This window comes from Heterocephalus glaber, unplaced genomic scaffold, assembly GCF_053883595.1.
Source record: "Heterocephalus glaber isolate CG9 unplaced genomic scaffold, H.glaber_assembly_v1.0 deba00001553, whole genome shotgun sequence".
Taxonomy (NCBI): Eukaryota; Metazoa; Chordata; class Mammalia; order Rodentia; family Bathyergidae; genus Heterocephalus; species Heterocephalus glaber.
The window spans coordinates 24,745,237-24,773,038 of record NW_028258344.1 but is presented as its reverse complement, the minus strand read 5'-3'; the positions used below and the strand labels follow the sequence as shown (position 1 = coordinate 24,773,038).

The window sequence follows — 27,802 nt, the reverse complement described above, 5'->3', positions numbered from 1 at the left end:
GAACCTGACCTCTTTCCCGAGAGGATGGAGCACTGTTTAGAGCCTTGTGTGTTCTTATGAAAGACACTGCCCACCAAGTGCATTCCAAGGCACAAGTCATCCCGGGGCTCTGGAGAGTCTCACAGGTAGCAGGTTCTGTGTCTTCAACACACATGTATCTGAGTTTTCCTTCATCTGAGAACCCGCAGTCATTAATACTAGACTCTGCTATTCTCAAACACAAAATGCCTCATTTTATTCTGAAACTGCCTTAAGACTTACAGTTTGGATTCTGTAACTCTTAAATCTGATCAAACTCTTTTTTCTTTTTCTCCTACCTAAAGTTTAAAAGAAACAAATGTGTCTGCTCTTTAAGCAGTAGGGAGATAAAGAATTACTGATTCTGCAAATGAACTTCATCAACTGTCTCCACAAGAAGTGATAGATTATCTTACCAGCCTGTGAAAGCTCTTATAGGTGTGCACATTTTGAGATCACTCTAGTGATTAATGACACTCCAGATTACCAAGTGGTCTGACTTTTCTTTGTATACTTAGGATTAGTGAACTAGTGTGCTCCAGACTTCATGTACAATAGCAGTTACCTTACAGAAATCTCTTTTTGGTGGAACACACTTATAATCCCAGCACTTGGGAGGCTGAGGCAGGAGGATCACCCCAAGTTTGAGACCAGCCTGGGCTATATGGTGAGTTCAAGACCAGCCTGAACTCCATAGTGAGACCCTGTTTCAAAACAAAACTAAAAACCTTTCTTTAATTTCATTCTCCTTTTTCAGTGATCAAAATTTGGAAATATCAGAATTCAGTTCACTGAGTTTTAATTTATATTTGTCTTGTCCCTTAATCATTGCATTTAGTTCAAAATGATAAAAATTAGCCTGTTTTTTATCATTTGGCTGTAGAAAGGGTTTTATTAAGATATTAACTACAGTAAATAAAAGATAAAAATGCAGTTCTTCCTGAACTGCAGTGTTGTTAAGAGCTGTATTAATAGAGATAAAGTTCAGCTTTGTATGTCAGAGCTCTTCTATTGAACGTGATAATAAGTCTGAAATATTTGGTAGCTTAATTGAACCTTACTAATTATAAAACAGAAAACAATATTTTAAATTTTAAAATTTAGAGGTCCTCAAGTCTTCAAAGAAAGGCTTTTCTTGTGTTTTTGATGCTTTTTGTTTGCATTGTAATAGATACATCGATTGTACATTACTTTGGGTTTTTTGTCTTCAGTTATTGTTATTGCTGTAAAGTTTATGTGACTTGAAATTCACCATTTTAACCATATTAAAACATATAATTCGGGGCCAGGGATTTAGCTCAGTGGCACTGTACCTGCCATGCAAGCACAGGGTCCTGAGTTTGATCCCCGGTACAAAAATAAATAAATAAATTAAATAAATAAATAAATAAATAAATTTAATTCAGGGGTACCTAGTGCATTCACATGTTGTTCAACCATCTTCACTGTCTCTACTCTCAGAACATTTTCATCCTTCAAAAGAAAACCTTTTTCCAATTAAGCAGTCCCCATTTTTCCTCTAGTCCCCAACAGCCACTAACCTGCTTTCTGTCTTAATGGGTTTGCATCTTATAATTCATATGGAATTATGCAATATGACATTTGTGTCTGGCTTCTTTCATTTAGCATATTGTTTTCAAGCTTCATTTTTAGCATATATCAGCATCTTATTCCTTTTTACACTTGAATAGTATTCCATTGTGTGGATCTACCATGTATTCTTCATTCATTGGTTAATGGACATTTTAATTGTTTCCACCTTTTTACTATCATGAATACTGCTATGAGCACTCACATACAGTTTTGTCTGTAAATCTATTCTTACATACCTAGGAGTAGAATTATTGGAACATAGGATAATTCTGTATTTAACTTTTTGAAGAAATGCCAAACTATTTCCTGCATCTTGTTATCCATATTAGAATCCAATCAGTACTGTAAGAGGGCTCCAGCTTCATCAACATTTGCTTCATCAGGACTTTCTCTTTTTTTATAGGTTTCTCCAATAGCCCTCTCATTGGGTGTAAAGTAGTATTTAATTGTAGTTCAGGTTTGTGTTTTCCTAGTAATTAATGATTTTGAACATCTTTTTGTGTACTTACTGTCTTTGTATATATCTCTTTTGGAAAATTGTCCATTCAAGTTCTGTACTCAGTTTTTATTGTGATAAAGAAAGACATATAGCATGAATTATACTCTCTTAAAAATACTAGTAATGGTACATCACTTTGTAGTGCTAGTTATTGCATTTCTGTGTTGCATTTTCCCCATTTAAACTACAAACTCTGATAAACAGGGAGGAGAGCATTTGTTGTCCCTCCTCATGACAGTCAGGCAAAGCTGATACTTCATGTAAGAGTGTGTGTGCTTCATTTCACAGGTGGGGAGCATTAAGCGGGAGATGACCTTTACATTTCATGCTGAGGACTTAAAACGTGACTCCAGTAAGAAAATGTCTCATCACCTGTTCCCCTTGGCCATGGAGGAAGATATGAAAATGGGAGACACCAAAAAAGCCAGTCGGGTTCTTGACCACGAGAAAGAAAACACTCGTTCCATCTGTCTCCTTGAGCAAAAACGAAAAGTTGTTTCTTCCAATATTGATGTCCCTCCAGCAAGGTAAGGGAACATGAGACCTTAAATGTGTCTGCCTCAGGAAGTCTGTGGAGAGCGTGTGGAATCTCTGCCCTGTCTCTTCAACAGAGTGTAGATGGGTTTGCAAAGGGCTTTCTGCCAAGATTGTTCCTGTTGCTTGTCTGAGGTAAAGCAGGTGGTTGTGCTCCTCAGAACTGACTTTAAGCTGCTGTAGCCGTAACTACTATAGCTCTAGTAAAGAATGTCTTAATAGATTTTGGTAGAAGAGTAATAAAGAGCAAAAGAATAAATGTGCAAAAAATGCATACAATGAATCATGAAATATAGGACTGATAGCATGCAAAAGCTTGTATACTCAGGGCTTTGGGTCAGGGGTTATCAATTATGGCTGCAAAATTAAGTTCAGCCCCTGGTCTGTTTTTGTGTGGTCTGTGAGATAAGGATAATTTTATTCATTCATTCATTCATTTATTTATTTATTTATTTATTTATTGCGGTACCAGGGATCAAACTCAGGACCTAGCACTTGCGAGACAGGCGTGGTCTCACTGAGCTAAATCCCTGGCCCTAGTTTTATATTTTTAAAGAATTGAAAAAGAATGAAGAATATGTGACACTCATCATAGGTGGCCTGCAAAAATCTATAATATGTAAAAATGTTTAGTTACCTCTAGTTTATATTGGACTAATCTTTTAAAGACAAATTTCCCTTAAAATTTGGCCCAGAGAATTTATCTGAAATATCAAAAGGTCTTTTTCACATTATAATTTTATTTAAACCATATCCAGTAGCACTGCAACAAAGGGCTCTATTGTGGCAGAATGACAGTAGAACAGTATGGGAATAGACACACACAACCTTCCACTTATATTCTTGCTTATTATTTGTCTTACTGAGAAAGTAATCCCTACAGCAGCAGGGATTTGAGGCCTTTTTGTTTATGCTGTATCCCTAGCACTGGAACAATGCTTGATTATGTTCTAGGAGCTCCATAAATATTTGTCAGATGAAGGGAAGAATGGAAATGCTGTAGCATGAAAAGTTGCATATTTTTAATATGCACACCACATTTTGTTGCCAAAAATATCATTTAGAATGCAACTTTGTAAGCAATTGTTGAGAAGTCCTGCAGTGATTTCTGACAGCTGACTAGGAAAACAGTATCTTTGAAAAGAGAATAAATGATCCCTTTCCACCTGTTCACTTTTTCTAATTGGAATCTTGGTTTTCTTTATATCAAAAGTACGTTCACTAAGATAATCCATATTCTGTCCTGCTATGAAATTTCTCAGACTTTCTAAAATTATAGGCCTCTTTGTTTCCCTTAACCTTTAAATGACAATTTTCAGTTACTTTTGTTTAGCTACTTGGAATTATTTGCTTTTCTATTTTTTTATATAAAGTACATGTTAAATTAGTTAGGATTAGTCCTTTTGACTGTGACTTCATTGTGAAGTGTATTATCACACCCTGAACAGGTAGGCAATTCAATTTAGATCTATTATTTGGTTGACTCATACGAAAAATGACATGTTAACAATTTGAAATGTGAAGAGCTATGCTTTTATTTTCTTCCTAAGCTGTAGGGCCAAAGTTGGACTCCCCAGTGTCAGGTAGTTTAGTGCTAACTTGTAATTCTGTAGAACCTACTCTACATAAACTTTTCATTAGACTGTTATATATGTTAAAAGACCTGTAATTCCATAGACTGTTTTAGATATATCTTTATTCTTTAATTTCTTCCTACATACAGTAGTTTCTTGGTAAAATAATGAAAAGGGAAGCCTTTTTTGACTCTGATTCATATATGGAATGTTTCTCCACCTACTCTCATTTACCAAACGTATATAAAAGTACATAAGTCAAATCAAAGTTAATGTTATGTTCTTAAATGGGGAGAAATTAATTAGGTTTTAAATCTGTTAATATGCAGAAAAAATCTCCAACGACAAGGTATAATTTAGATGTATTAATCTGTTATTGGAAATGCTACTTAAAGCTTCTTTGTTTGGAGTTTTCACTAAAAATTTGTTTTCACTGCTACAGTAAAAATTTAATCATTATAGATATGCCAGCAGTTGGTGAAATAAATTGCTTTTTTCAATTAAATGATCATGAGGAAATCAGAAAGTGTATAGAACGTGTATATATGTAACTTTCAAACTTTCTTTTTATTTCTGTTTACTATTGAATTATTTAGTGAATGCCAGCTTTTCACAATAAATGATCGATATTTTGTTTTAAATTCATCTCTGATATGGTAAGACATGATTTTTCTATTAAGGAGAAATGTATATGCTATCAATGTATAAATAATGAAGTTTGAGTAAATCTAGATTATAGTGAAATTTATCGATACAAGGAAATCTATATACATTTTATAAAATATATAATGTGTATATACATGTAATCTATATGTGTGTGTCTGTGCACATGATTATTGCAACTTAGCCTCCTAAATCCAGACATTATGTTTTGGCCAGTTCTTAGAGGGAGCATAATTATTTTAGGCCAATAAGGTTATCATTGGTGCAGAGCTCCTTAAACAGTTTAAAATCAGTTCCCCATAATGGTTCTCATTGTATCTTTTACTTATTCCTACTCTAAGAGTTTTGTTGAACTTTACTTTCTTTTGTTTCTTTTGTTGAACTTTACTTTCTATGGTTTGTAAAAGGAAACTTTGAAGTTTATTTAGTTTATTTTCTGTAGGTTGTACAGTGAAAACAATAGGTATATTTTATTTGCCTTTCCATGTCCCTAGAGAGGTCTAGAACTCCTTACCACCTTCGACTCTATGGTAAACTCTATTGTTCACCGTGGTTGAACATTATCTCCATTCAGCAGACATTTATTGTGTACCAGCGATGAAGGAACCTAGTATCTCATTAAAGAAAAAAACATGAATGGGAGAGGATACTCACCTTTTAGGAGCTTATAGTCTAATCATAGACTGACAACATAAGTAGCTAATTTCAAGACAGCTTTTAATTTGCTCTCTCTTGTTAGAGCTGGATGAATTTGAAGAAGAGTCTTCAATATTAGGAAAGTTATTTATTTGATACATCTATTTAAAAGACTGATTTTCTTTTATTAGTATCTTTTGCAAGATAGGGAGGAATGGAATGGAGAAGGAAGAACTCTATCTGAGATTTACTTTACAAAATCCCTGTTTGTATCCCCATTTTCTGATAACCCATTTAAAATTTGCTAGTTTCAGAAAATATAAATTTAGGTACACTGTTTGTCCAGATATGTTAGGCTGGATTGTCTGAGAAGCAAAGACTGAGACAGGATTAAGCATGTAAACATTTTATTCGGAGAAACATGAGTGGGAGAAAAGGAGGTGGGGTGAGAGGAGGCAAGACAGGAGGGAAGTGCTAGTCTGTACCCAGGGAGGAAGAGAAAGATGGCGGAGGCCATCAGGAGACCTTCATTAGTAGCCTTGCCATGTCTGTGAGTGGCTGAGAGTAGCGTGTAGCAGTGGTGTCTGAGGCACAAATGCAGCTGATGGCTTCAGGGTCTGGCATTTGGGCCGTGGGTCACTTTGCACCCTGTTGTTATAAGGCACATTCTCCCCAGCCACCAGTACCATCCTTTGTATGTTAGTACCCTGTGGAAGCAGGTGAAGGGCAGGGACCAGTGTTTGGCTCTTTGGCAGCCCTGGGCTATGAGCGCAGAGCACCTAGAATCTTCATTTTTAAGAGGACCCCCAGTTTCCTGTGAAATATAGCCATGGATTGTTGGTCTGGGGGTTCCAAGATTATTTCTTTTGAGTCACGAGGGGAAAGAATACTGTCTGTCCCTTCTGAATTGCCTGGAATTGGTGGGACAAATCTTAATGTAGGGCAGTCCACTTAGATCTGAACTTAATCAGTATTACCTGATGTGATTCCAGCAAGAAACAGTGTTTTCTTTTTGAGGGATTGAAGTGGGATCCATGCATTATACAGCTGAGGTGCTCAAAATATTTCTCAAATTATCTCATGAGTGAAACCAAAATAAGAGTGAGTGTGTGAAAGTGCATGTACACAGGCAGCGTTTCCCTTTGGAACTGAAGATCTATCACAAACAGAAAGGAAATGCCTCTCAACTTCAGGAATATTTGGGAGTAGTAATTTGAATCAAGGGTAATAAGTACTAAAAGGGGCGATGCTAACATGGGGGACAGCAGCCTGTAAAGGACTGATCTCTCCGTTAAGGTTCCGTCACTTAGTAATTTAGGGATGTCTGGTTATAAAAGATAAAACACAGCCCCCTCCAAAAGAGATTGTGAATTGAGAATAAAGAGTTAACTAATTGTAACTATGTTGTCTTAAGTATTCTTTCAGTATCTCTAGGGAAAAATACAGGTTTCATTGATCCTTGTAGAGAGCTGAGGGAAACAGGTTTTAAAAGAGTATGAAGACGGAATTTAAAGATAGTATATTTTCAAGGTTCATCCATATTGTGGCATGTATCAGTAATTCATTTTTTATTGCCAAGTAATATCCCATTCCATGGATATAGCACACTTTATTCACATGTCAGTTGATGAACCCTTAAGATTAGAAAAGTGGTCACTAGTAAGATCATGTTAAGTTATATTGGTTGTGTTAAAATTTTTTAAATTATACTTTTAAGTCCACAGGAAGGATGTTGTGTAAGAGAATGATCTGATTTCACTTGTATCGGTGAAAGGACACTTGGGGTATTCTGTATAGAACTGATTGGAAAGGGACAAGGATGGACCCGAGACACGCAGAGAGGAAGCCGCTGCATTAGTGCGGAAAAGGGGCCAGGGAGTCTAGGTTGGAGTGGGCCCAGCTAAGGTGAAGAGAAGGGGCCGAGGCTGAGAGACATTTGGAAGTAGCAGTGAGGCCTCTTGGTGTTGAACAGTAGAAAATGACTCTGTTAAAGAGGATGAAACAAAATTTTGAAACACTGTTTCCAGAATTGCTGGGAAGGCTAGAGCACCAAGTCAGGCGCCTGCAACTTGGCTCTTTGGTTTCTAATGTGAGAAGCATATGTGTAGGAGATTCTCCAGACACAGGAGCAGAGTCAGCCATGGGGGATGGCCAAAACTGACAAATGCCTGTTATAGTTAGGCATGGGTAATATTTCCCGTTCACAGATGAGTAGGTGTTTCACCCAAGAACACTCAACATTGAACACATGGCAGACTTCAGTAAGTTTCTGGCCCCAAGTGCCTTGTCACCTCCATTAGTGTTTATGGGTATTTATTATTTTCAACTGTCATTAATTATCAAGGTATTTTAAAGCATCAATAAATTAGTTGGAAACAATAATATACCTTGATAATTCTACTATCACCTAATATGACTTGCTCCCCAGCCTCTGAAACAAGTTCAACAGTTAAGCAAACAATATTAGATAACTTAGATCATTAGAGCATAGCATTTGTTACTCTTTTTTTTTGCCAGACACTGTGGGGTTTGTTTTTTTTTGGAAGTACTGATGCTTAAATTCCTTGGATATCACCCAAGCAGCAATTACAATTTGATTATGCAAAGTAATAACTGTCTTCTAATTATAACTCTAAAGCTAAAGAAATCTATTAGCAAACCAGATAAAACAAGGAAAAAAGAAAACTTTGGCCAAAAATATTCGTAGACTTCACAGGAGTTTATTAGAATACAGATTGTTAGTTTGCCATTGAAAGAAAATAAAGCATATAGTACTATTTGTTTTGTGGGCTTTTAAAATATAGGGATGTCATACTTATCACTTGCTGGATAAAGTGAAATCATCTCCTCCTTATCAAATGTCATTCTGAAAATCATGTAACTTAAAAGAACTCCAGAAACCTGTTGAACTTCAGGTTCAAAGTTAGAAAGTGACTCGCGCCCTAAGCTGTGGGTATTGTGGATGCAATGGAAAATTGTGAACTGGTTTGGCTACCCTTCTCAGTGCTGCTGTCTATGTTTTCTCCTTTCTTTTTTTTTTTTGGTACCGGGGATTGAACTTTTTGTTTATGTATTACAAACCATTTGTAGGAGAGTCTTCTGTGTCGAATTTGGAATTATATGAGAGCCAAAATTGCTCTTTTATTTCTGAATTTGTAGAAGCCCAGCAGTTCCTGAGAAAATGTTAGTTTTAAACGCATTAGAAATTTATCAGGTCCCAGCCTCTGTCATCAACATGAGACTGCTGGAAAAAGGTCACTTTAACATTTTAAAACATTGGGCTGGGGATTTAGCTCAGTGGTTTCACCCCCTGCTGTGCAAACGCAAGGACCTGAGTTCGATCTCCAGTACCAAAAAAACAAATATTTTTAAACATTCCTTTTTTATTAGAAAAATAGCATATTTTCCTTTTAAAATTATTTTCGGAGGGCAATATAAATATACTCATCCATGTTGGGGAAATACTAGTACTCTATATGTGAACTCCCCTTGAGAACTGAAGCAATTTCCACAAAGTACCTAGAACAAGTATCTTTTCCAGGAAACCTTTATGTACTTCCATCCCTTACCATCATTTCAATAATTCACGTCAGCAAGCAACTGTTGTTCCTGATTTCTTGCTCGAGTTTGTTACACAGCAGCCAAAATGCTCTTTCTAAAACACAAATATGATCATGTTGATATAGAACAGACAGGAAGATGATAGAAACCAACGTAATTGAGATTATGACTTAATGCAACACATTGTGCCATCAGTGCACAGTCAAGCCCCACTCTGCTGGTAATTTAGATTCCAAAGTCAACAAGATTAGCTAGAGACAAAGTTATTGTTTACCATGTCTTCAATCATCTTTGGAACCAGGCTCCCACTCCTCCACCCCCAGGAAAGACTTGAGATCTGAAACCACTTGAAAAAAAAAGTAGTTCTTGTCTCCCTTCTCACTCTGGGGCAAAGTTTCATTGAATTGGAATGGTGGGGTTTCTGGGGTTTTTTGTTTTGTTTTATTTTTAAAAAATAGCTATCTCTTCTTATTTCTGTTGGTTTTAAATACAACTTTTAAAAGTCTATCCATTTCCATAGATATAATTATGTAAATAAAAGTTATTTTATACCATTAAAAAAAATCTATCAATTTCCAATCATTATGTACTATGGCCCTTTATTATGAGCACAGATTGGTACCAAATCAGAATGCACCAACTGTTTAGAATTGCATTTTGAACTTAGAATTTTGGTCATTAATACGAATTTTTTAAATAATAATTTATGGTATTTTGTTGTTAATGAAGGATACACTTTCTGGATCAAACTGAGTAGTTATGAAATAAAATTCCAAAAGTGTGAACTCCAGGCATTTATAGGCATCACTTCAAAAGAGTTCTTACGTATTAGTAAATCCCCTTCTATGGAAACCATCTCTGACAGTAAAATGGAGAAAATTCAACAACTCAACCTTCAGTTGGCTCAGTAGCACTGTTGTATGGTGGATCCCTGGCTTCATTGCCCAGGTTGGCTACATGGGAATCTTCACAATACTTAGGAGTGCTGTTGTTCTACTGTTGTGTGGCAGTGCCGTAGACCGTCTGTGCAGAATTGGTTTGCAGTCAGGTTTCATGCAACACCTTTTTTCCTCCCTACATCTGTTCAAAATTTAAACCATCAGATAATAGAAATAATTGAATTCTCATTACCTCCCACTCTTCACCTAGCCCTACCAATGTAGATTCCATGCTCTCTACCAATTTGATACATTATACTAGGCACATAATAAACAAGACATTGGTCATTTATTTAAAAAGAATAATATTTGAACAGCACTGTCCAATAGAAATTTAATATAAGCCTGTATGTAATTTTGCAATTTCCAGTAACTACATTAAAAATAAGAAAAATACGTGAAAATAAGTGTTAACACTGTATATTATTTAACTCAATATATCCCAAATGTCATTATTTCAACATGTAATATAAAAAGTTATTAATGAGATATTTTATAAAATCTGGCATATATTTTATTCTTACAGCATATATTGGTTTGGACCAGGCACATTTTAAGTGATTGGTAGCCATGTGTGGCTATTGATGACTACCATGGACAGCACAGTAAAGCCTCAGTTAATTGTGCATTTCAGTCCAGCTTATCATTTATTCCCAAGGCAGCATTGCTCCCCCCTTTTTTTCTATCTTAACACACACACACAAAATGCCTTACTTGTACTACTAGGAGTAAAATAGTCTCTCTGTCTGCCAGTGTTTCTTAAGAGTTAGTGGGGGAGAAGGCAGCATCTTCAGTATGGAGGGGCCATATCCGTGTCTGTGGCTGAGGGAGTATATAGTTAGGGTAGTTGAAACTAAATAGGTTTTGTTGGAAATTTGCAGCATGATTCCTGTATGTCCTCTAAATGGTAAATGACTTCAACTTGTGCATAACTGATGTCTTGTACAATTACAATTATTGTGAAGCTATATAAATTCCATCTACACTTTAGATTAAATAGGCATCATCACAGTTTTTTAAAAATATGAAAGCAACTTCATTTCCAGAGGTTGAGAGAACCTCTTTAGTTATTACCAGATTCTCTGAGAGTCCTCACAGTAGTGCCTGTTACAGAAGTTCAAACGTACCAAGTAAACATTCTGCGGGATTACATAGGAGTTCTCACACTTAATGCACTAGCTTAAGCTTTTTCTTTAATACATTCATAAGAAAGCAGTACTATACATACTAGAAAATGCACCAAAAACTCCTAACTACAAAGGATTTATTTTGTTATCAATTTCATTCTTTTTTAAAAAATACTTACTTCCTCACCCTTTATATAGAGTTCTGAATGGGGTTGGGCTTAATTTAGAAAACTTACTGATTTTTATCTTTTAGGTAGGGAGAGGTATTCAGTTGATGACATCTGATTCCATTTTGGGAAAGTCATCTGATGTCCTGTGAGGATGAGGAGTTAGGGAGGAAGGGCATATCAGTTTTGACACTGAGGGCAGAAGGAATAATTAAGAGGCATGTGTACAGATCTGAGAGAGATGATTGTAAAATCTTCACCTAGGGCAAAAGCATCAGGAAGGGGCTGTGCTCACGAGACAGTGAGATGCAGGCTCCCCAGAACTTAGCAGGAATAAACCAGGTGAGACAGGGTATTTAGTAAGGATGCCGGGTGCTCAGGATGGCTCTAGAAATTCTAGCCCTGAGCATCTCATTGGAGAAAGTGGTTGGTTCTGGTAAGCAAAACAGTAACACAGGAGTAATACAAAAGAAGCACACAGATGTGGGTCATGTTAAACTAGGGGTTTAGTTATAGACATGTGGAATTTAAGGGACCTGTGGAAATGAAAGTTTGGTGATGTCCCTCACCAAAGACCTGCAGAATTTGAGCAAAAACTCAAATAGACAGTAAGTATACTGTGTTTATAGAGAATGATACGTAGACCAACTTAGTCAAATCATAATGTAAATAACTGCACTAGAAGCGCTTACTGTTTAAGATGTCTTGTTTTAAAGTAAACAACCACCTGTCTACACCTGATTTTCATGTATTGGCTTTTCTTCAGGAGAACTTTACTTATACAGCTTAATTTCTAAATGATGAAAAGATTTTGATTGTGCTTCCCCACTCAGGATTTAACAAGATTTGGCAAACATTCACTTAATGGAGCTCATGAACCTAGCTAGCTCTTCTAAATCAATCTGCCAAATAAAATTCACACCATAATACATTTGGTTAATTTTTCTACCCCTTTGTAAGAATTACAGCTTGTAAGGTCATTGACTGTTTTCTGCATCCAATTTTCTGTCATGTATTTTAAAAATACAGTGAAGTATATGTAGCATTTATCTGCAGAATGTGAGGTTTCATCAGATGACAGCAGAAACTTGTATTTTTGTTCCTGAACATTGACTCTACAGGATAACTGTCATCTTAGAAGTAAGCAGACTTTCCTGAGTTCTTCCAAGGAGACTGCATAAAACTGAATCTTAAATACTGGTAATCGTGAAGTGTTTTTAAAGGAAGTGTTCATTCTAACCATAATTGATAAGTACAGTAACTATGTGGTTTTCACAGTATTACCTCAGTTTGCTGCATATACAGTGTAGTTTCACGGTAGCAGGTCATGTTAATGATCATAGCAAACTCGCCCTGCCAAGAGTGCCAGATGGCTGCAAAGCCACCGTTATGGGGAGGGCTGGGTCTGCAGGGCACACTTTAGCTGCCTTGTGTATCTTGACCATAATAGAAGGGACCACCACTATTTAAGAGTGGTGTTTTCCCACATGTTTATTTTTCAGGGCTAACAAGTTTCCCTTTTAATTCACTCCTGACAAGGTAGTCGTGGTTCTCACACATCTACACATAATGTTACAACCTGAAAATTAACATTTGGAGTCAAAGGGAAATGCTGCTACATGCCTGTCAGAAATCCATTCTATGATTCAACACCAGTGTGTTAAACCTCAAAACCACCTTCTTATTCAGCTAATAGTTGTGCCTTTTTTTGTAGGCATTTAAAACCAAATAAAGTGAAATTCACAACTTAAAAATCTTCCTACTTTCAGCTGTAGATCACTTGGAGAATATAATTGTAAAGAATAATCAGGCTCCTAGAGTATATTTCTGTATTGAAGATACAATAGAACATGTGGTTAAGAAAAAGCCATTGGGGGTTTTGCCACCCATGTCTTTTAAGGAAGTCCCCTGACCTTGCACCCCATGTCCCCTGGGCCAGGCACCTTGAGTGCCTCTGCCATGTGGGAAGCATCTTGCCGCGCCTGTCTGCTCTGCATCTGACTGCAGAGTTTCCTTTCTTCCTATGCCTCTGGTCCAGCTAAGTAACCTGTTCTTCCCTTAGTTATATTCTGGTGGGGTAGAGAAAACCAAGAAGGTTTGCCTGCTTCAAAACTTGGAAGACCCTTACCAATCTGCTAAGGAAAAAGGAAGTAAAACCCCATTCTATGATTTTTTAAATGGCCACTCTGTATTTAAAATGTGTTAGTGTGATTATTACATTACTGAGTTAAATATAACTACAGTAATAGATATAAAAAGGTCATTTAGTCTCATCACCACATCGTACAATGACATCCTTACGTACATTTATATTTTTCCTCTCAACTGTTTCTCAGTGCAAAGAAAAACACATTAAGCAGAGTTGATATATGCATGAGCTAAGCTTGCACATCTATTGCCTGCTTTTCTGCTATAAATATTGGTTCATCTTTTCTTGAGGGGGCCGTCAATTTGAGATATTTACTGGATGCCCACTTAGAAAGTAACATTTGTGTTTGCTGTTCCAAGGCTTTCCTATACAGAATTCAGTAAGCTGTTTTTCCCCTCATTAATTAAAAAATATCTTCACTGGAGAGGTGTTCTTCAAAAGCCTGATGAACTGTATTCTTAGCTAATGCAGTTGGCTTATGAGACTTTCTTGCCTCATTCACCACATCATGGCAAACTCCACTTCGCAGTGACAGGCAGTGGCAACTGGACCCATCTGAGTGTGGCCCTCAGATAGAATTATCCCCTGCCCTTGGGACAGGCAAGAGGCCAAGCCAACACACCCAGTGGGAGACATGTTCCCATAGCTTTTCATTGGTGTTTCAGGGCTCAGAATTTTCTGTACTGAGTCACTCATTGTGTTGCCATCCTTGTAAGCACAGGAAGACATCATTATATTGGAATTACAGTGCTTGCATTTCCTGTGGAACCATGCCCAGCTGTGCTGACTGAGTCTGATGTTGGCTTCCTTTGATGTCAAAAGTGAAAGCAACACAGTTTGCACATTTGCTGTAGCATACATAGCAAAGCTGAAGAGTATTCGATCCATCACTGAAGTGTGGGAAAACTATGTGCAAAAATGAGAAGCTATTTCTTTGTGTATACATAGTATGAGCCTGATGTCACATCTACAAGTGACCCAGTGACAGAGGCATTTGCCATGAAGGATGCTTCTCTGTTTGATGTCAGCTTTATTCTTTATCAGCCCTAGGCTAAATCAGGTAAAATTCTCTGTATTTGCAAAGATGTGTCATTGGCGTGGGACAGCTCCCATTCTTGGTTGCGGGCTTTTGTCTTTTCGTCTCCACATTTCTGAAACTTCATTTGGTCCTATTTGGCTGCAGAGGAGCCAGCTGTGATGGGAGAGGGAAAGAAAACCTTTCAAGAATAGAAGTGAGTTTTTCTGAGCCTACAGCTGACTCTTGTGTGTGTGTGTGTGTGTGTGTGTGTGTGTGTGTGTGTGTGTACATGTGTACATGTATTAGTTACTGGAGATTGAACCAGGGACTCTCTCTCATTAAGCTACATCCCCAACCTTTAAAAAAAATTTTTTGACATAGGGTCTTGCTAAATTACTCAGGCTGACTTTGAACTTGCTCTCCTGCCTCAGCCTCCCAAGTAGTGAAACTACAGGCCTGCACCACCACACCTGGCTTTACAGCTGAGACTTTGATGTTCATATATGTAACTTTGCTTCCTTGTTTCCCAGATTCTAAGTAGTTTCATTTTATTACTTCTTGTTATCCACTTAAGGAAGCAGCACAAAACTTCCAGTCTTCCGCTGCTCTGGTTAGAAGTGAGAGGAATACTTAGTCCTAGTGATACCTTGGGATGTGGCGGGCATCTTTACTGCATGTGCTGTGGGCCATGCCACGTGTACTGGTCATTACCTTATTCCAAAGCCAGGTATTGGGTCTCACAGATCAGAGAGAATTGTGAGCATCTTGAAAATCATCTGCTTCATTTTTTTATTTGAAAGTTAGGAAAACTGGCATAAGAAAAAGCTAAGAGTTTGGATTTGAATAATGAATGGACTTAACCACTTTCTAGAAGCTGATTTTTCAAATTTTACCACATTTTAAATTGCAAGGCAGCACTTAACATTCATCATGCATGGCTTTCTTAGCTGATGTGCTAATAGTCTTCCTTCTTGCTAGAGAGGAAGAGATGCCACTTTCTGCTCCAGACTAGAAACACACCACCTGCTTCACCAAGCTGTGACGTGGTATTTTTCCACTGAGCAGGACACTTGTTTTTGCAGTCAGAACACAGCAGTACTATTTGAAGATGACTGCAAAGGATCAAAGGTGGGAGGCAATCGCAAGTGTCAGCTTAGGGGGCAATCAATGCACCCAGTGTGGTCCATTGCTGTTTGTAGATGCACAGGCACGAGAGAGAGTCCTTGAGTGAGGGAGGACAATTACAAGTGGAATTAAAATGTTAAATATCAGGCATATTTTCATGTCCATCTGACCATGTGAGGAAAAACGAGGGCACTGCTGGATGGAACACTAAAGAACTTATCTTTGCTTCTTAATTCTGTGCCTTTTGGACACTTGAAACAAATGAACAGATAATTTAAAAATTAATGAGAAAGGGAAAAGTGCTAATCTTACAGAAATAAGATGAGATCTAGTGTTTATGTTCTTTTCTCGATTTTCAAGGACTTTTATTTCTCTTAGTTTAGCAGAATTACTTCTAAGTAACATTCCCTGTTGCATAAGAGAAGACGCTAGTGGAAGGCAGGTTTCCCATGATTCCAGAGACCATAGTGACTTCTCATCAAGGGTCCTGCAGCTGAGCTGTTGTGGCTTTCAAGGTCCTAGGCTGTGGGCTTGGGAATGTGATACGGTGTCTTCTCCGTGAACAGGAAGCTTATTGCTGCCGTTTGTTCTCCACTGTCCCCAGGGTTATGGCATCACAAGCCAGCGTGCAGGGCAAAGCATGGGCTGGCTCCTGGACAGGCACTGATAAAACTGTGGGTCCCCAAACCTGAAACTGCCACAGTAGCAGACTAACTTGTCAGTTGACAAATGTAAGGCTTTATGGATTTAGTCTCTGCTTCTTGAGTAATATTAAATTTTTACAGTTTGATAATGTTACTTATGTACATCCCAGTAGAATTTCTTAAAGGAAGAACTATAAACCTTAGTAGTCACCTCAGTGGTGACTGCAGTGGTGATTAGAAATAAGGGGTTAACAGAAAAGTCAGGTGGTATAGTGCAGCCTGCACACAGTGCATCCATGGTAAAGTTTTCAGCTGGATGGACAGTGTTGCATTAGTGGTATTAGAGTGGCTTTTATGAAATCATGGTGATAGGTTGTTTTTAATACTTAAACTATGTGCCAAATGTCAACAATCACATATTGGTTCCTAACTTTTTTAATATTTTGGAGAAATCTCAAAGTCTGGAAACCAGAGGAAAAGATTGTCCCGGTAGTCAAAAAGACATGGATTCTTCCACTCCACTTGTGGTGTATGCTTGGTAAACAAAGAAAACCTCCATTTTTGTCACCTGTTTTTATTCTTTTTTTGATCAGTTGTGCAAGTCTGGCTTTTAATACGCTCTCATGAGTGCAAACAAGAAACACTAGGATCCATCATTAGCTACTCTAGTCTCAGAAGTCAGCATTTCCTTTAGGGTCCAGGTATGAAAATTAAATGAGTAAATCCAATGCAGTTCTGAAACAATTTATAATGTAAGACTTCAGCATAATGCAATATTGTAATTGCTCTTTGCAGCTTTCTATATTTATCATTGGGTAGCACCCTACAATTTGGAAGGGTAATGATAATTTCCAGGTTTTATATGTAGGTGAGGGTCAGTTTTTCCAAGGAACAAATCATAATGGTTCTCCATTTAAAAGATGGAAATTTTGCAGCAGTCCAAATCAGTTGCATTCAGTGTGTGATTAATATCATTGTCACCACCGAGTTCTCTTCTGTCCACAGAGGCATTTGGAGATGTTTAGAGTCAGTTTGGGGTGTGCAAATAGTCCACATAATGCCTGATTCTCATGCTTCCAGTGCTGGTGCTGCCTCATTGGGAAACACTGATTGATTTCATATTTGTCATCAAATGGTGGGGAATATAATTTGATTATTACATTAACTACATAAATACTGCTTATCAGTATCATAGAACACTGAAAATATGTGGTTTAACATCAAATGAGCCTTACTGTGAACCAGAACACTGTTCAGATACAGTCTTTTGAGGCATTTTATTTCATTATTTAGCTTGACATAAAGTAAAACTATATTTTTCAGTGTTCCAGTCAGTCCTGGATATATTTGGCTAGTAGTTTGGAGACAAAAAATCTTCCTGCAGGCTTTGGTTATTAAAATAGAACCAACCACCCCCGTATTTTATTGCATTCTGTGGAATGTTTTTGAATGACAGTCTAAGTATTTTAATTGGTCTCCAGCTGATTTATACCCCCTTGTTTTATGATTCACATTTTATATCTCAAAATTACAAGTTACAGTGCCATTTTTATTCCATGCCATTAAAACAGTGCAAACAGCATTTTTTAAAAAGAAAAAGGCGGGCTCCATTCAGAAAATCAAGGTTCTTTCATTTACATTGTCTTCTCCTGTTTAGTGCTGGGGCTTCCTGTCTGTCTCTCTGACTTTCTGAAGATCTTCATTAAGCCTCTCTGTGGATATGCGGGGGGGGGGGGGGGGGCCAGAGTCTCCCTACATCTAGGAATAAGATATATCGCTCATCTGGTTGGAGCATTTCAGTTTAGAGTTTAGCTGATGCATGTCTAGCCCCTCGTGATGCTGCATATACCATATGATTATACCGTGGCTTCTTACATTTGTGGTCGCAGAACTTACATGAAAAGGTTCCTCAGAACTCTACTCGTGGAACCATAGAGAAGAGACAGATTGTAATCTTAGGGAACTTGAGCTGGAGAGAAACTCTTTCAGCTTCATCCTTCTCTATGTTTACCATCCATGGCTCACTTACTCAAAATGGTTAATTACACATCTATTTGTTGATTTGTTCCCAGGCATAGCTTTGTGTGTATCCAAACAAACAGATCAGTAATTAACTGTGTATTTGTTTGCAAAGACCTTGGCTACTTTACTATTTGATCTCTTTCATGTAGGAGCTTTAGTTTCGTGCTGCATAACTTTCTCCCTGGGAATAAATTAGACTTGTTGGGAAATTAGAATAATTTTTTAACTTCTTGCATGGTGATGTCTTGCTGCGTAAGAGTTCATAGGTCTCCTAAAGTGTATGTTTATATTGGGAATTGATAGTTGTCTGTTCACGAGCTGTTTCCTGCAAAGATTTTTGAAAGGTTGAGCTACAAGATGAATTGCAGCTGGGGATGTTAGCACATGCCTGTAATTCCAACACTTGGGAAGCTGAAGCAGGAGGATTGCTACATGTCTGGGGCCAGCCTGGAATACACAGCAAGACCATGTCTCAAAACAAAATAAAAACAAAACAAAGATGAATAGTAATTTCTTTGATGATCAACTTAATCTAATTGCTATTTTTACATAATTGTCATTGAAATCAAACTACAAATGGATGTTATTCATAAAGTAAGCAGAATTGAAGAAATACTTTCTGCCCTAAAGTTACTTGTATTCTCAAGAAAGAGGCCAGTCAAAAAAGTTAAAGCTCACCAAAACAATTCTAAAATCTCCTTAAATAATAGATTTCTCTTCCTCTAAGGTATATATACACTTGCATATTTAGTTTTCTTGTACTTTCCTTGCTTAGATCCTCATTTTGTAACTTTGTTACTTGTCAGTTTTACTCAATGTCCTTTTCTCATGTATATCAAGTATACATTTTAGATGTTGTCTGCAGTGATTCCTATCCATATGCTACTCCTGTTGTGATGTCTTTGCCACATTGGTTGAAATTTTTCTATTTATTTATATTGAACATGATCCAGTGCCTTTAGCAAGTAGAAACAAATCACCCTTACTCCACAAATGAAGAAGTAACGCTACAGTGTATTAAAATAGCCAGTTTGCTTTCTTCCTGTCAGATCAAAGCTCAACTCTTCTCAGTTTTCATGGTAGTGCATAGAAAGCAATTAGCAAGGAGAATGGAGAAAACTTCCCGCATGTATCCTGGCATTCTACATTGTTGATGATTGCTTTTTTTCCTTCTTATTATTGCATCTAATTTTTAGTATAATGGAGTGTACATTTTTAATAATTTATGAATATAGATAACCAGAAGAAAGAAAAAAAGCATCCATAAACAAGTCTTTTGGTGATAACTACTATTAATACCTTGATATTTATTATTCTACTTATTTTTATATATTTCCGTCTGTCTATAGAAGGATATTTATTCCAAATGATGGCTTTAGATGATACATAATATTTTAACTTCTAACATATATTACAATTAATACTTTGTGAACAGAGTTGATGAGTATCTTCATCTAGGACATAATTTTAATAGAAAAAATACTATATTACATCATATGTGTATACCATTTTTATTTAACAAATAATCCAGTGGTCATATTCTATTTCTGTTTCTATTCATTATTACTAACAGCACTGTAGCTAACTGAATTGGTTATCTATTATTTGATAACAAATTACTCCAAAACCTATTGGATTAAAACAACATTTGCTGGTTTCTGTGCATCAGGAATGTGGACGTGGCTTCCCTGAGTCCTCTGCTTCAGGATTTCTTGAAAGTACACAATTAAGGTATTGGCCAGGGTTGGGGGTCTCATCCGCAAACTCTACCAAGGGTGAATCTGCTTCTAAGCTCATATGATTGTTGTAGAATTCACCTCCTCGAGGGCCATTGTGTGGAGGGTCTCAGTTCCTAGGTGGTTGTTGGCCGAGCTGGTTCTAAGTTCCCTGTCCTGAGGGGCTCCCCAACATGCCAGCTTGCTTGCCAACAAGAGGAGTCTTTCTTTACTCCTCATCCATTAAAAGGATCTCTTGTGCTTACTCTTTTAGGGAGAGAGTCTTCTGGCAGGACAGAAGCCACAGTCTTTTGTAGCCTAGTCAAAGAAGTGTCACCCATCCCGTCACTTGGCTGTATTTCCATATGCACTTCACTAGGCAGCCCATGCTCAAGGGGAAGGGGCTATAAGAAGGTGTGAAATACCAGGAGGCAGGAGTCATCTTAGACTGTGCTATCCACATTAGCCATCTTGTAGCTAAGCCTCATGCGTATGTCCCTACATATTACCAAATGACGAACATGAGAAAAAATAGTCCTGATTACAGGGTATGCATATTTTTGGATGTTTTGATATATGTTGCCAAATTACTTTCAAGCAGTTGTTTAAATTTGCTTTCCCACCAGCAATTACACTCCTGCCAGTTCAGAGGACCCAATCAGTTTTTCTCTTTCTTTGTTTAAAATCTTTATCAGTTTAATAGGTAAAAATGGGACCATCTTGGATCTCTTTCCTCTGCTTTCAGGATTCAGAACTTTCAAGTACTCCTGCCCTCTCTTTCCTTTCTGTCTTTTCTTTCATCTTCCCAACCATAAGATATGCCTTCTGTCCACTGTTTGCCTTTCTGCAGTCATTCAGCAAGTGTGTGGTCTCACAGGCTTTCAGGGTCAGGCATCCCCCACTGTGAGTTGATTCTCAAGCTTCTGTTCAGCCTGTTCTGTCCCAAGGTTCTGGTCCATAGTTTTAGTCATCTATAGACCTGTCTGTGTGGATGCCCTGGGATGAGCTCCAGTTCATCCTGTCCTGCGGAACCCATCACTTTCTGCTCCTTCCCCCTCCCACCAAACTGGCCTTCCTTCAAGCTGTCCCTCGCTGCTGTGCTCACAATGCTGCCACCATCCTCCTGATTCAGATAACTATGGGCAGAGGAGCCTAGTCAGCAGGAGCCTGGGCTCATTCTGCCTGCACAGAGTAAGGGAGTTGTCTGTGCGTGTAGGCAGGAGTCACTTACTGACCTAGGGAGCTCAGTGAGTCATGTTCCCTGACGAGTTGGAGGCTGTTAGCAAGACTGGTTCCCACAGGCTGAGATTCAGCATTCCCCTCCTGAGAATCCCCCGTGTGAGCCGCCAAGGTTCCAGGCATTTCCGGCACCCGGGACAGTCCATCCTTGAGAGAATTTGTGACTCTGGGCATTGCTGTGATTAGAGATTTAAATCTGTTTCCCCCTTTCCTGGACAGATCCTGCTGCTTATTTCTGCTTAAACGTTTCCAAGGATAGGGACTCCTCCTGCCTAGTGGTCCACTGTTATCTCACCTCACTTTTATTCACTCTTCTCACACAAGCACAGTGTGGACAGGAGATCTTTGGTAGAAATATAAGTAGGTTTGTACATGGAAAATATTCCTTCACATTCCAACTCATGTTAATTCCACTTTACATAAATGTGTTAGGCAGAACGATCCTTTTTGACTCTTGATGAGCGTGAGGATTTCATGCATGTATTGTACCAGCTCCACATCATCTGATCCTGCTTTGCTCTTTTGTTCCCTTTTCCTTCCCCGCCCACAACCAAATAACCGCATCTTGGGGATCGAACTCAGGACCTTGCGCTTGCAAGGCAGGCAACAGAACCCCTGAGCTAAATCCCTGGCCCAACCACATCTTCAATTCTGTGTGGGTCCTGGCCTTCATTCCCAGCCTCCCTCCCTAAGTGTGCATTTTCTTTCCCTTCTCACAAGTATTTTCAAACCTGAAGTTTTGGGTAACTCTTCCTTAGTGGTGCTCTTCAGTAGTTCCTCTTCTTATTTTTAGTTTTATGCCCTCAGACCCACCCCAACTGCCCACTCTGCCTAGTGTGGCTCCACTCAGTTTCAGCCTGGACTTCTGCCTTCTACCTTTTGAGTGGCCCTCCTGCTTCCAGCTCCTCGTGAGGACGCTGCTCCATGGGGCTCCTGCCATACTGGCTTCCCCCTGGTGCTGCTGTCACTTACTCACTTTCTTACCCATTGTTTTCCATTTTCCACCATGGCTGAAGAAAAATAAAAGTTTAGTCTCTAAACTGGCCCCATCACATGTCTGTCTGTAGGTGGGTGCTTTTTATAACAGTCTCTGCTGTTCCCAGTGTCTTTTGCCCCGGTCATTCCTTCCTCGTCCTTTTGAGATTTTCCCCTCTAAAATGCTCACCTTCCTTTACTCCACAGATCTAGTCCTGCCCATCCCCAAGATGAGCTCTAGGCCCAGCCCCTGTCACTCTAGCCCAAAGACGCCATGGTCTGTAGGCGGGGCTTTGGAGGAGGATTAGCCCACAGGGACCCTACAGGTGGGGAGATGGCCTGTGTTAGGAGGTGCAGCCTGGTTGGGAGGTGCTCACAGGGCATGACCTGGCGGGGTGCATCTCCATCCGCTCATCCCCCTCTCCTGCTTCCGGACCGCTGTGCTCCCAGGGCCTCCCCCCATGCTGCTGCCACCCTGGCATCAGCCAACCATGGGCTGAACTGTGAGCAGACCCTCTCCTCCACTCAGCTGTTGTGGCTCAGGCATGAGGAAAGTAACTGAGGCGGAGGACCTTCCCTAACTGCACATCAGGACCACCTGAGGTGTTGACCTTAGCCAGCCCCGGTCCCCTCCAGGTGACACTGACACACTGGAGCACGAGAAGAGCCGCTTCCCACTGACCACTCACCAGTGCCTGGCTCTGCCTCGTTCCTCACTGCGTCCCCCACCTCACGTGCCTCTGTCCCTGACCAGGTTCTAAAGGGCATACTTGTCAGAAAATATCTGTTCTCTGCAAGTCGCTTGATTTTTAATGTAAAATAACTGTGAAGGTTGCCCCTTCCTCTGTTTTACCTGGACAGTTTTGTTGGGTCTCCCTATCCAACAGAGTCAGAAACACAACCTTGAGATAATGGCCAAAGCTTTGAAGATGTTTACCTCATTTTATTGTTTATTGTTGAAACCAAATCACGTGTTTAGTTATAGTTTATAATCTTTGTACAGAGTTCTCAGTGTTTACTGTCCTGCTAGACTGGGGATTGAATTGAACCCAAGGCCTTCACATTAAAGGCTACGTCCCCATGCCTTTTTTTTTAACTTTTCATTTTGAGACAGGGTCTTGCTAAATTGCTCAGGCTGGGCTTGAACTTGAGATCCTCGTGCCTCAGCTGTCCAGTGTGGTGGGATTATAGGCATGCAGCACCACCACCAGTAGTGTTTACTGTCTTTAACAATGAGTTTAGTTTAGACCATTTCAGTACCTCCATTATGATATATGTCTATCAATTTACAGGTAAGTAAAAATAGGCACAATACCAATAGTAGTTCTGCTTCCAGAGGTTAGTAATTATGCTCTGACACTCAGATGTGCACATTGAAATCCCCACTATGGGTCCTCAGGATATTATGCAGCCTTTAATTAAAAACTGTCATCAGAAGATGTTATTTTTTCCCTTTTGTGGAATCATCATTCTAGTTTATTCCCAGTGATTGTTTTTGCTTAAGGTCTCCCTTGGCTTTAGCATAGACTACTGTATAAGAAACCTAATTGAAATAAATGGTACTTACAAAAATTTTTACTTAACATTTTCTAATGCATAATGTGTCTTCACGCAATGACAATTTTAAAATTTAAAAAATTTTAAAGTGCTTACTTCTGGGAGCACATATTTATTTAAATGTAGCCAGTACAATTTTCAAGTAGAGACCCTTATGAGATCTGCTTTACAGAATAGATAAAAATGGGTGATGGTTTATGTATTAGTTTTTCTAAGTGGGTATTTTGAAATTCTTAAAGGGTGCTTGACACTGTTTTTATCAATTAGAGTTGATTTGGCAGTGTGTAGTAAAAACTGGCACATGTACTGGACTAAAGAGTGGCTTAAACAAATTAGACTTTTTTCCCTCTTTGTGTAATAAGTCTTAAATAAACCACTCCATAGATTAAATAGTAGCTCAGGATGTCATAAGAGATCCAAGCTACTGTGACTTCATCCTTGACCCTGCTTCATAGGTGACTGTCATTCTGGTAGAATTAAGATCTTTTCTGCAGTTTCTGATACCACACTTTTTTCCAGGCAGAGACAGGATACAAGGCAAAGAGCAAAAGGTGAAGAGTTGGATTTTCCCATTTGAATAGCTTTCCCTGAATTCTTAAGCCATGCTTTCCAATGACATCTCTTTGGATAGAATTGTCCCTTGGCCACTTCTACAGCCCAGAAAATGTAATTCTTTTAAAGCTGGGAATACTGTTATACCAAATAAACCTACATATTCTGTTGATGAGGAAAGAAATGGAGATTGATTATAGAATTGGTAGCTGGTAGAATGTGCCATTCTATTTTATTGATTATTTTAATTTTTCCTCATGACATTGTCAAAGGTTATTTTATACTCTTAAAAGATTTATTAACCTAACATCAGCATTTGCTATATTTTTATAAATTATAAATGAGTTTGGTTCAGATGAGTGAAGTTTTACTTTGTTGGTTTTCCTTTTTTCTGTTTATAATAATATTCAACTGCTTTAATTGTTCCAACACTTTTTTATAATATCACTGCATATTGCATAAAATTCTGATTCTCATACATGGGATTTTATTAATAAAAATAAAATGTGTCATAATTTCATGCTGCCTGGTGTTTTGATTTTGAAATTTGCAAATATACTTGAAATCCTGCTAATATGGGAAAATAGGAACCTGCTGAATCATTATGGCTACAATATGGCAAAGAAACTGTTTCCTCTCTCATCAGAGTGGGCATTTTTTTGATGGAAAATTTATTGTAATTAAGATTTTACAAGAGATAATTTTTTGAAGAAGTAGATTCCTTTATAATTTGTTTTTCTTTTTACAACACATTGGTGGTGTTTGTCTGGCATTCTCAATTACGAGCTCCACTATGACTGAGAACCTAAATTAACTTTATACCACAAAACCCAGAAATTGGAGGGAGGGAGAGTGGAACTCAGCTGTGATCATTGTCAGCAGAAAATATCCTGGGAAGAGGTAAAAAGGAGCCAATGAAGATGTGTGCCTTGCTGAAAAGAAAGAAGGAGAGAGAGAAAGAGACAAAGAGAGAAAGAGAGAGAAAGAGAAAACAAACTAGAAAATTAAAGAATCAGCTATTCTGAGTCAGTTGAAATCAGTTATTTTTGTTTAAATTCCCAATGATTTTGTTCTGTAGAATTTACAAGAATCTAGGTACTTGTTGAAAGGGCAGTTACCCTCTGCTTGATGCTGTAGCTGTTCTCATGGGAAGCTTAGCTGAGGAGGAAGCACTTTCATCTTCCAATTGTAGCAGGGTTCAGTGTTACTGATTACTGAGTGGGCATGTCTGGGTTGCTGCTGGCATGATTAGTCCTCCATCACTCATTTAAGGAGAGTGGAAGTGTAACTGTGCGCGTATGCACATGCATCTACATGTGCAGATGTGCGCGTCCACACGTGTTCTGTATGCATAATTTTTGAGGAAATGGGGAGGTAAAAAGAGAGAACCTGGCAGCATTTCTGAAAAAGGTGTTCCAAATTGCCTAATTTCCTTGGATGCTGTCCCAGAAGCTTCCTGTCAGATGAACTAGAACACAGAGTACAGCAGATGTAGAATAGTGCTCAAAATCTTTTCTCTGCATGAGGTTATTGCAGCGGTTCAAATATTTGCCATAATCTTAGCAATTAAAGTATATACTATCCACCTCTACTTCAGTCATCCTTATTCAGTACAAACAAGCCTCTTCTATTCCTTACTAAATTTTACTCTTGTATTTAACAACTAATGGTGACTTAGTAAAACTGTGGTGTTTTTTTTTGTATGATAATAATAATGAGTCTTATTTACTCTTTTCTTAATAATCTTGATTTGGGGATACTGTCAGCCATGAGTTTAGCAAAGAAGACCATTTTTTAAAACAACTCTAATTGCAGGTTAAGACTTATCTTAGGCATCTTGGCTATCACTGAGTCCAATCTATACTCAGTCCAGGAATTTCCATCACAACATTCAGGACAAGCCAGTGGTGACCCGGTCTCAGAAAACCTTGTTATATACAGTTTCTGACTTTTTAAGACCCACTCATTATTTTTCACAGTGAAGTTGTTTCTTATGTATTTTTTCTTATATTAACTTCAAACTGTCTACCTTGGGTGGTGGTTAATGTATAAGTTTTCCATGTGAGTTAAGTGGCTGGTTCTGATTACTCAGATATTTAAATGCAGTTGTCATGTCCTTTCTGATTATCTTCTTTTTCAGACTAAACATCCTTGTGAAAGTTTGAAGAAAGAAGGACTAGTGTGTGGCAGTATAGAAGAACATTTTCTTAGTAAGAGTGATAGGTCCTGGGCAGACACAGTAGCTGTAACCCTTCAGGGTTGACTAGAGAGCTGAGCTGACTGCAGCTCAGCTCTAAACTCCTATGAGAAGGGGGTTTGAAGGCAGATGTGATATTTGCACATATGTATACACACGTGTTTCCTTGCTCCGTGAGCCATGATGACCTAGAAGCAACACATTCTAGTAGCAAGACCACCTGTGACCCAGGTCTTGGTTTTTAATACCATTCTTTAGTAAAAGGACCAGGGGTTGGAAAAAATGATTGATGAGAGGATTGAGACAGAAAATTCATAAGATGAGCCTGCAAATTTTTGTTATGGCAAAAAATGAAGTAAAAAATAAAAAAATTATTGATGGAGCATGTTAAAAAAAGCACAGGTCCCAAATAAATATCTCCTAATGGTTAAAGCTAGGGCAATTTAAGCAACAGAATAAATAATATTGGGTTTTGGCCAAAACTGTAAAATATCCCTGAGCTCATACAGACATAAGTGAGTGATTTGATCATTAAAGAGGAGGAAAATGGAAGAATTCTAACCAATTTATGTAAATATTCTAAAGAAGATAGAACACAGCTCTGCACTCCTTCATTATAGATGGGCTTCTCATAGTGACCTTCTAAGGAGTACAGTAGGGAAGAGAGGGGAAAGGCATAATATGGGATATATGTTGTTATACATGTGTCAAAGCTCACAGATGTACAATCCCAAAGTGAACCTTAATGTTATTAACAGTGGGCTTTAGGTGGTAATGATGTCTCAGCATAGCTTCATCGATTCTGAGAAATGTACCACTCTATTTCAGGATGTTGCTAGTGGTAGAAGTTGTGCATTTGTGGGGACAAGGGAGAATGGGAACTCTTTCAATTTTGCTCTACAAAATAAAGCTAATTAGTTTTTAATATGTTAATAAGAAATACATTACATCCTTTCACCTAGAAGGCAAAGTGAATGGAAGTTACATTATCCAAAGGTTAAGCAAGCCTCTAAGAGTCAGAACAAGAAAGGACTTAAGTTGTGTAATTTAAATGTGTGACGGCATCACACTTGTACAGTGCACTGCTCTTGCCTTTCTCAGATGGACAGGCCTTTTCAGATGGACAGGGCAGGGTGGGCAAGGCAAGCATTCACTTCTGTCACCCTCACCTGTACATACATATCTCTGTCTATGTCCCTACCTGCATCTCTGTTGAAACATATTATTAGAACTGGTTACCTGCAGGTCTGGTTTTCAGGAGCCTGAACATACAGACTTTGTGCATTCATGACATTGGCC

General features: G+C 38.4%; 1 protein-coding gene across 1 annotated transcript in view; it reads left to right on the top strand.

The window, feature by feature from the left end:
* The window catches only part of Znf704 (zinc finger protein 704), a 207,893-nt gene that overhangs the window by 41,421 nt on the left and 138,670 nt on the right, over positions 1–27,802 (top strand). Inside the window, exon 2 of the mRNA XM_004842009.4 lies at positions 2,399–2,637. Coding sequence (XP_004842066.1) covers positions 2,399–2,637 — 239 coding nt within the window. The remainder of the gene's footprint in view (positions 1–2,398; positions 2,638–27,802) is intronic.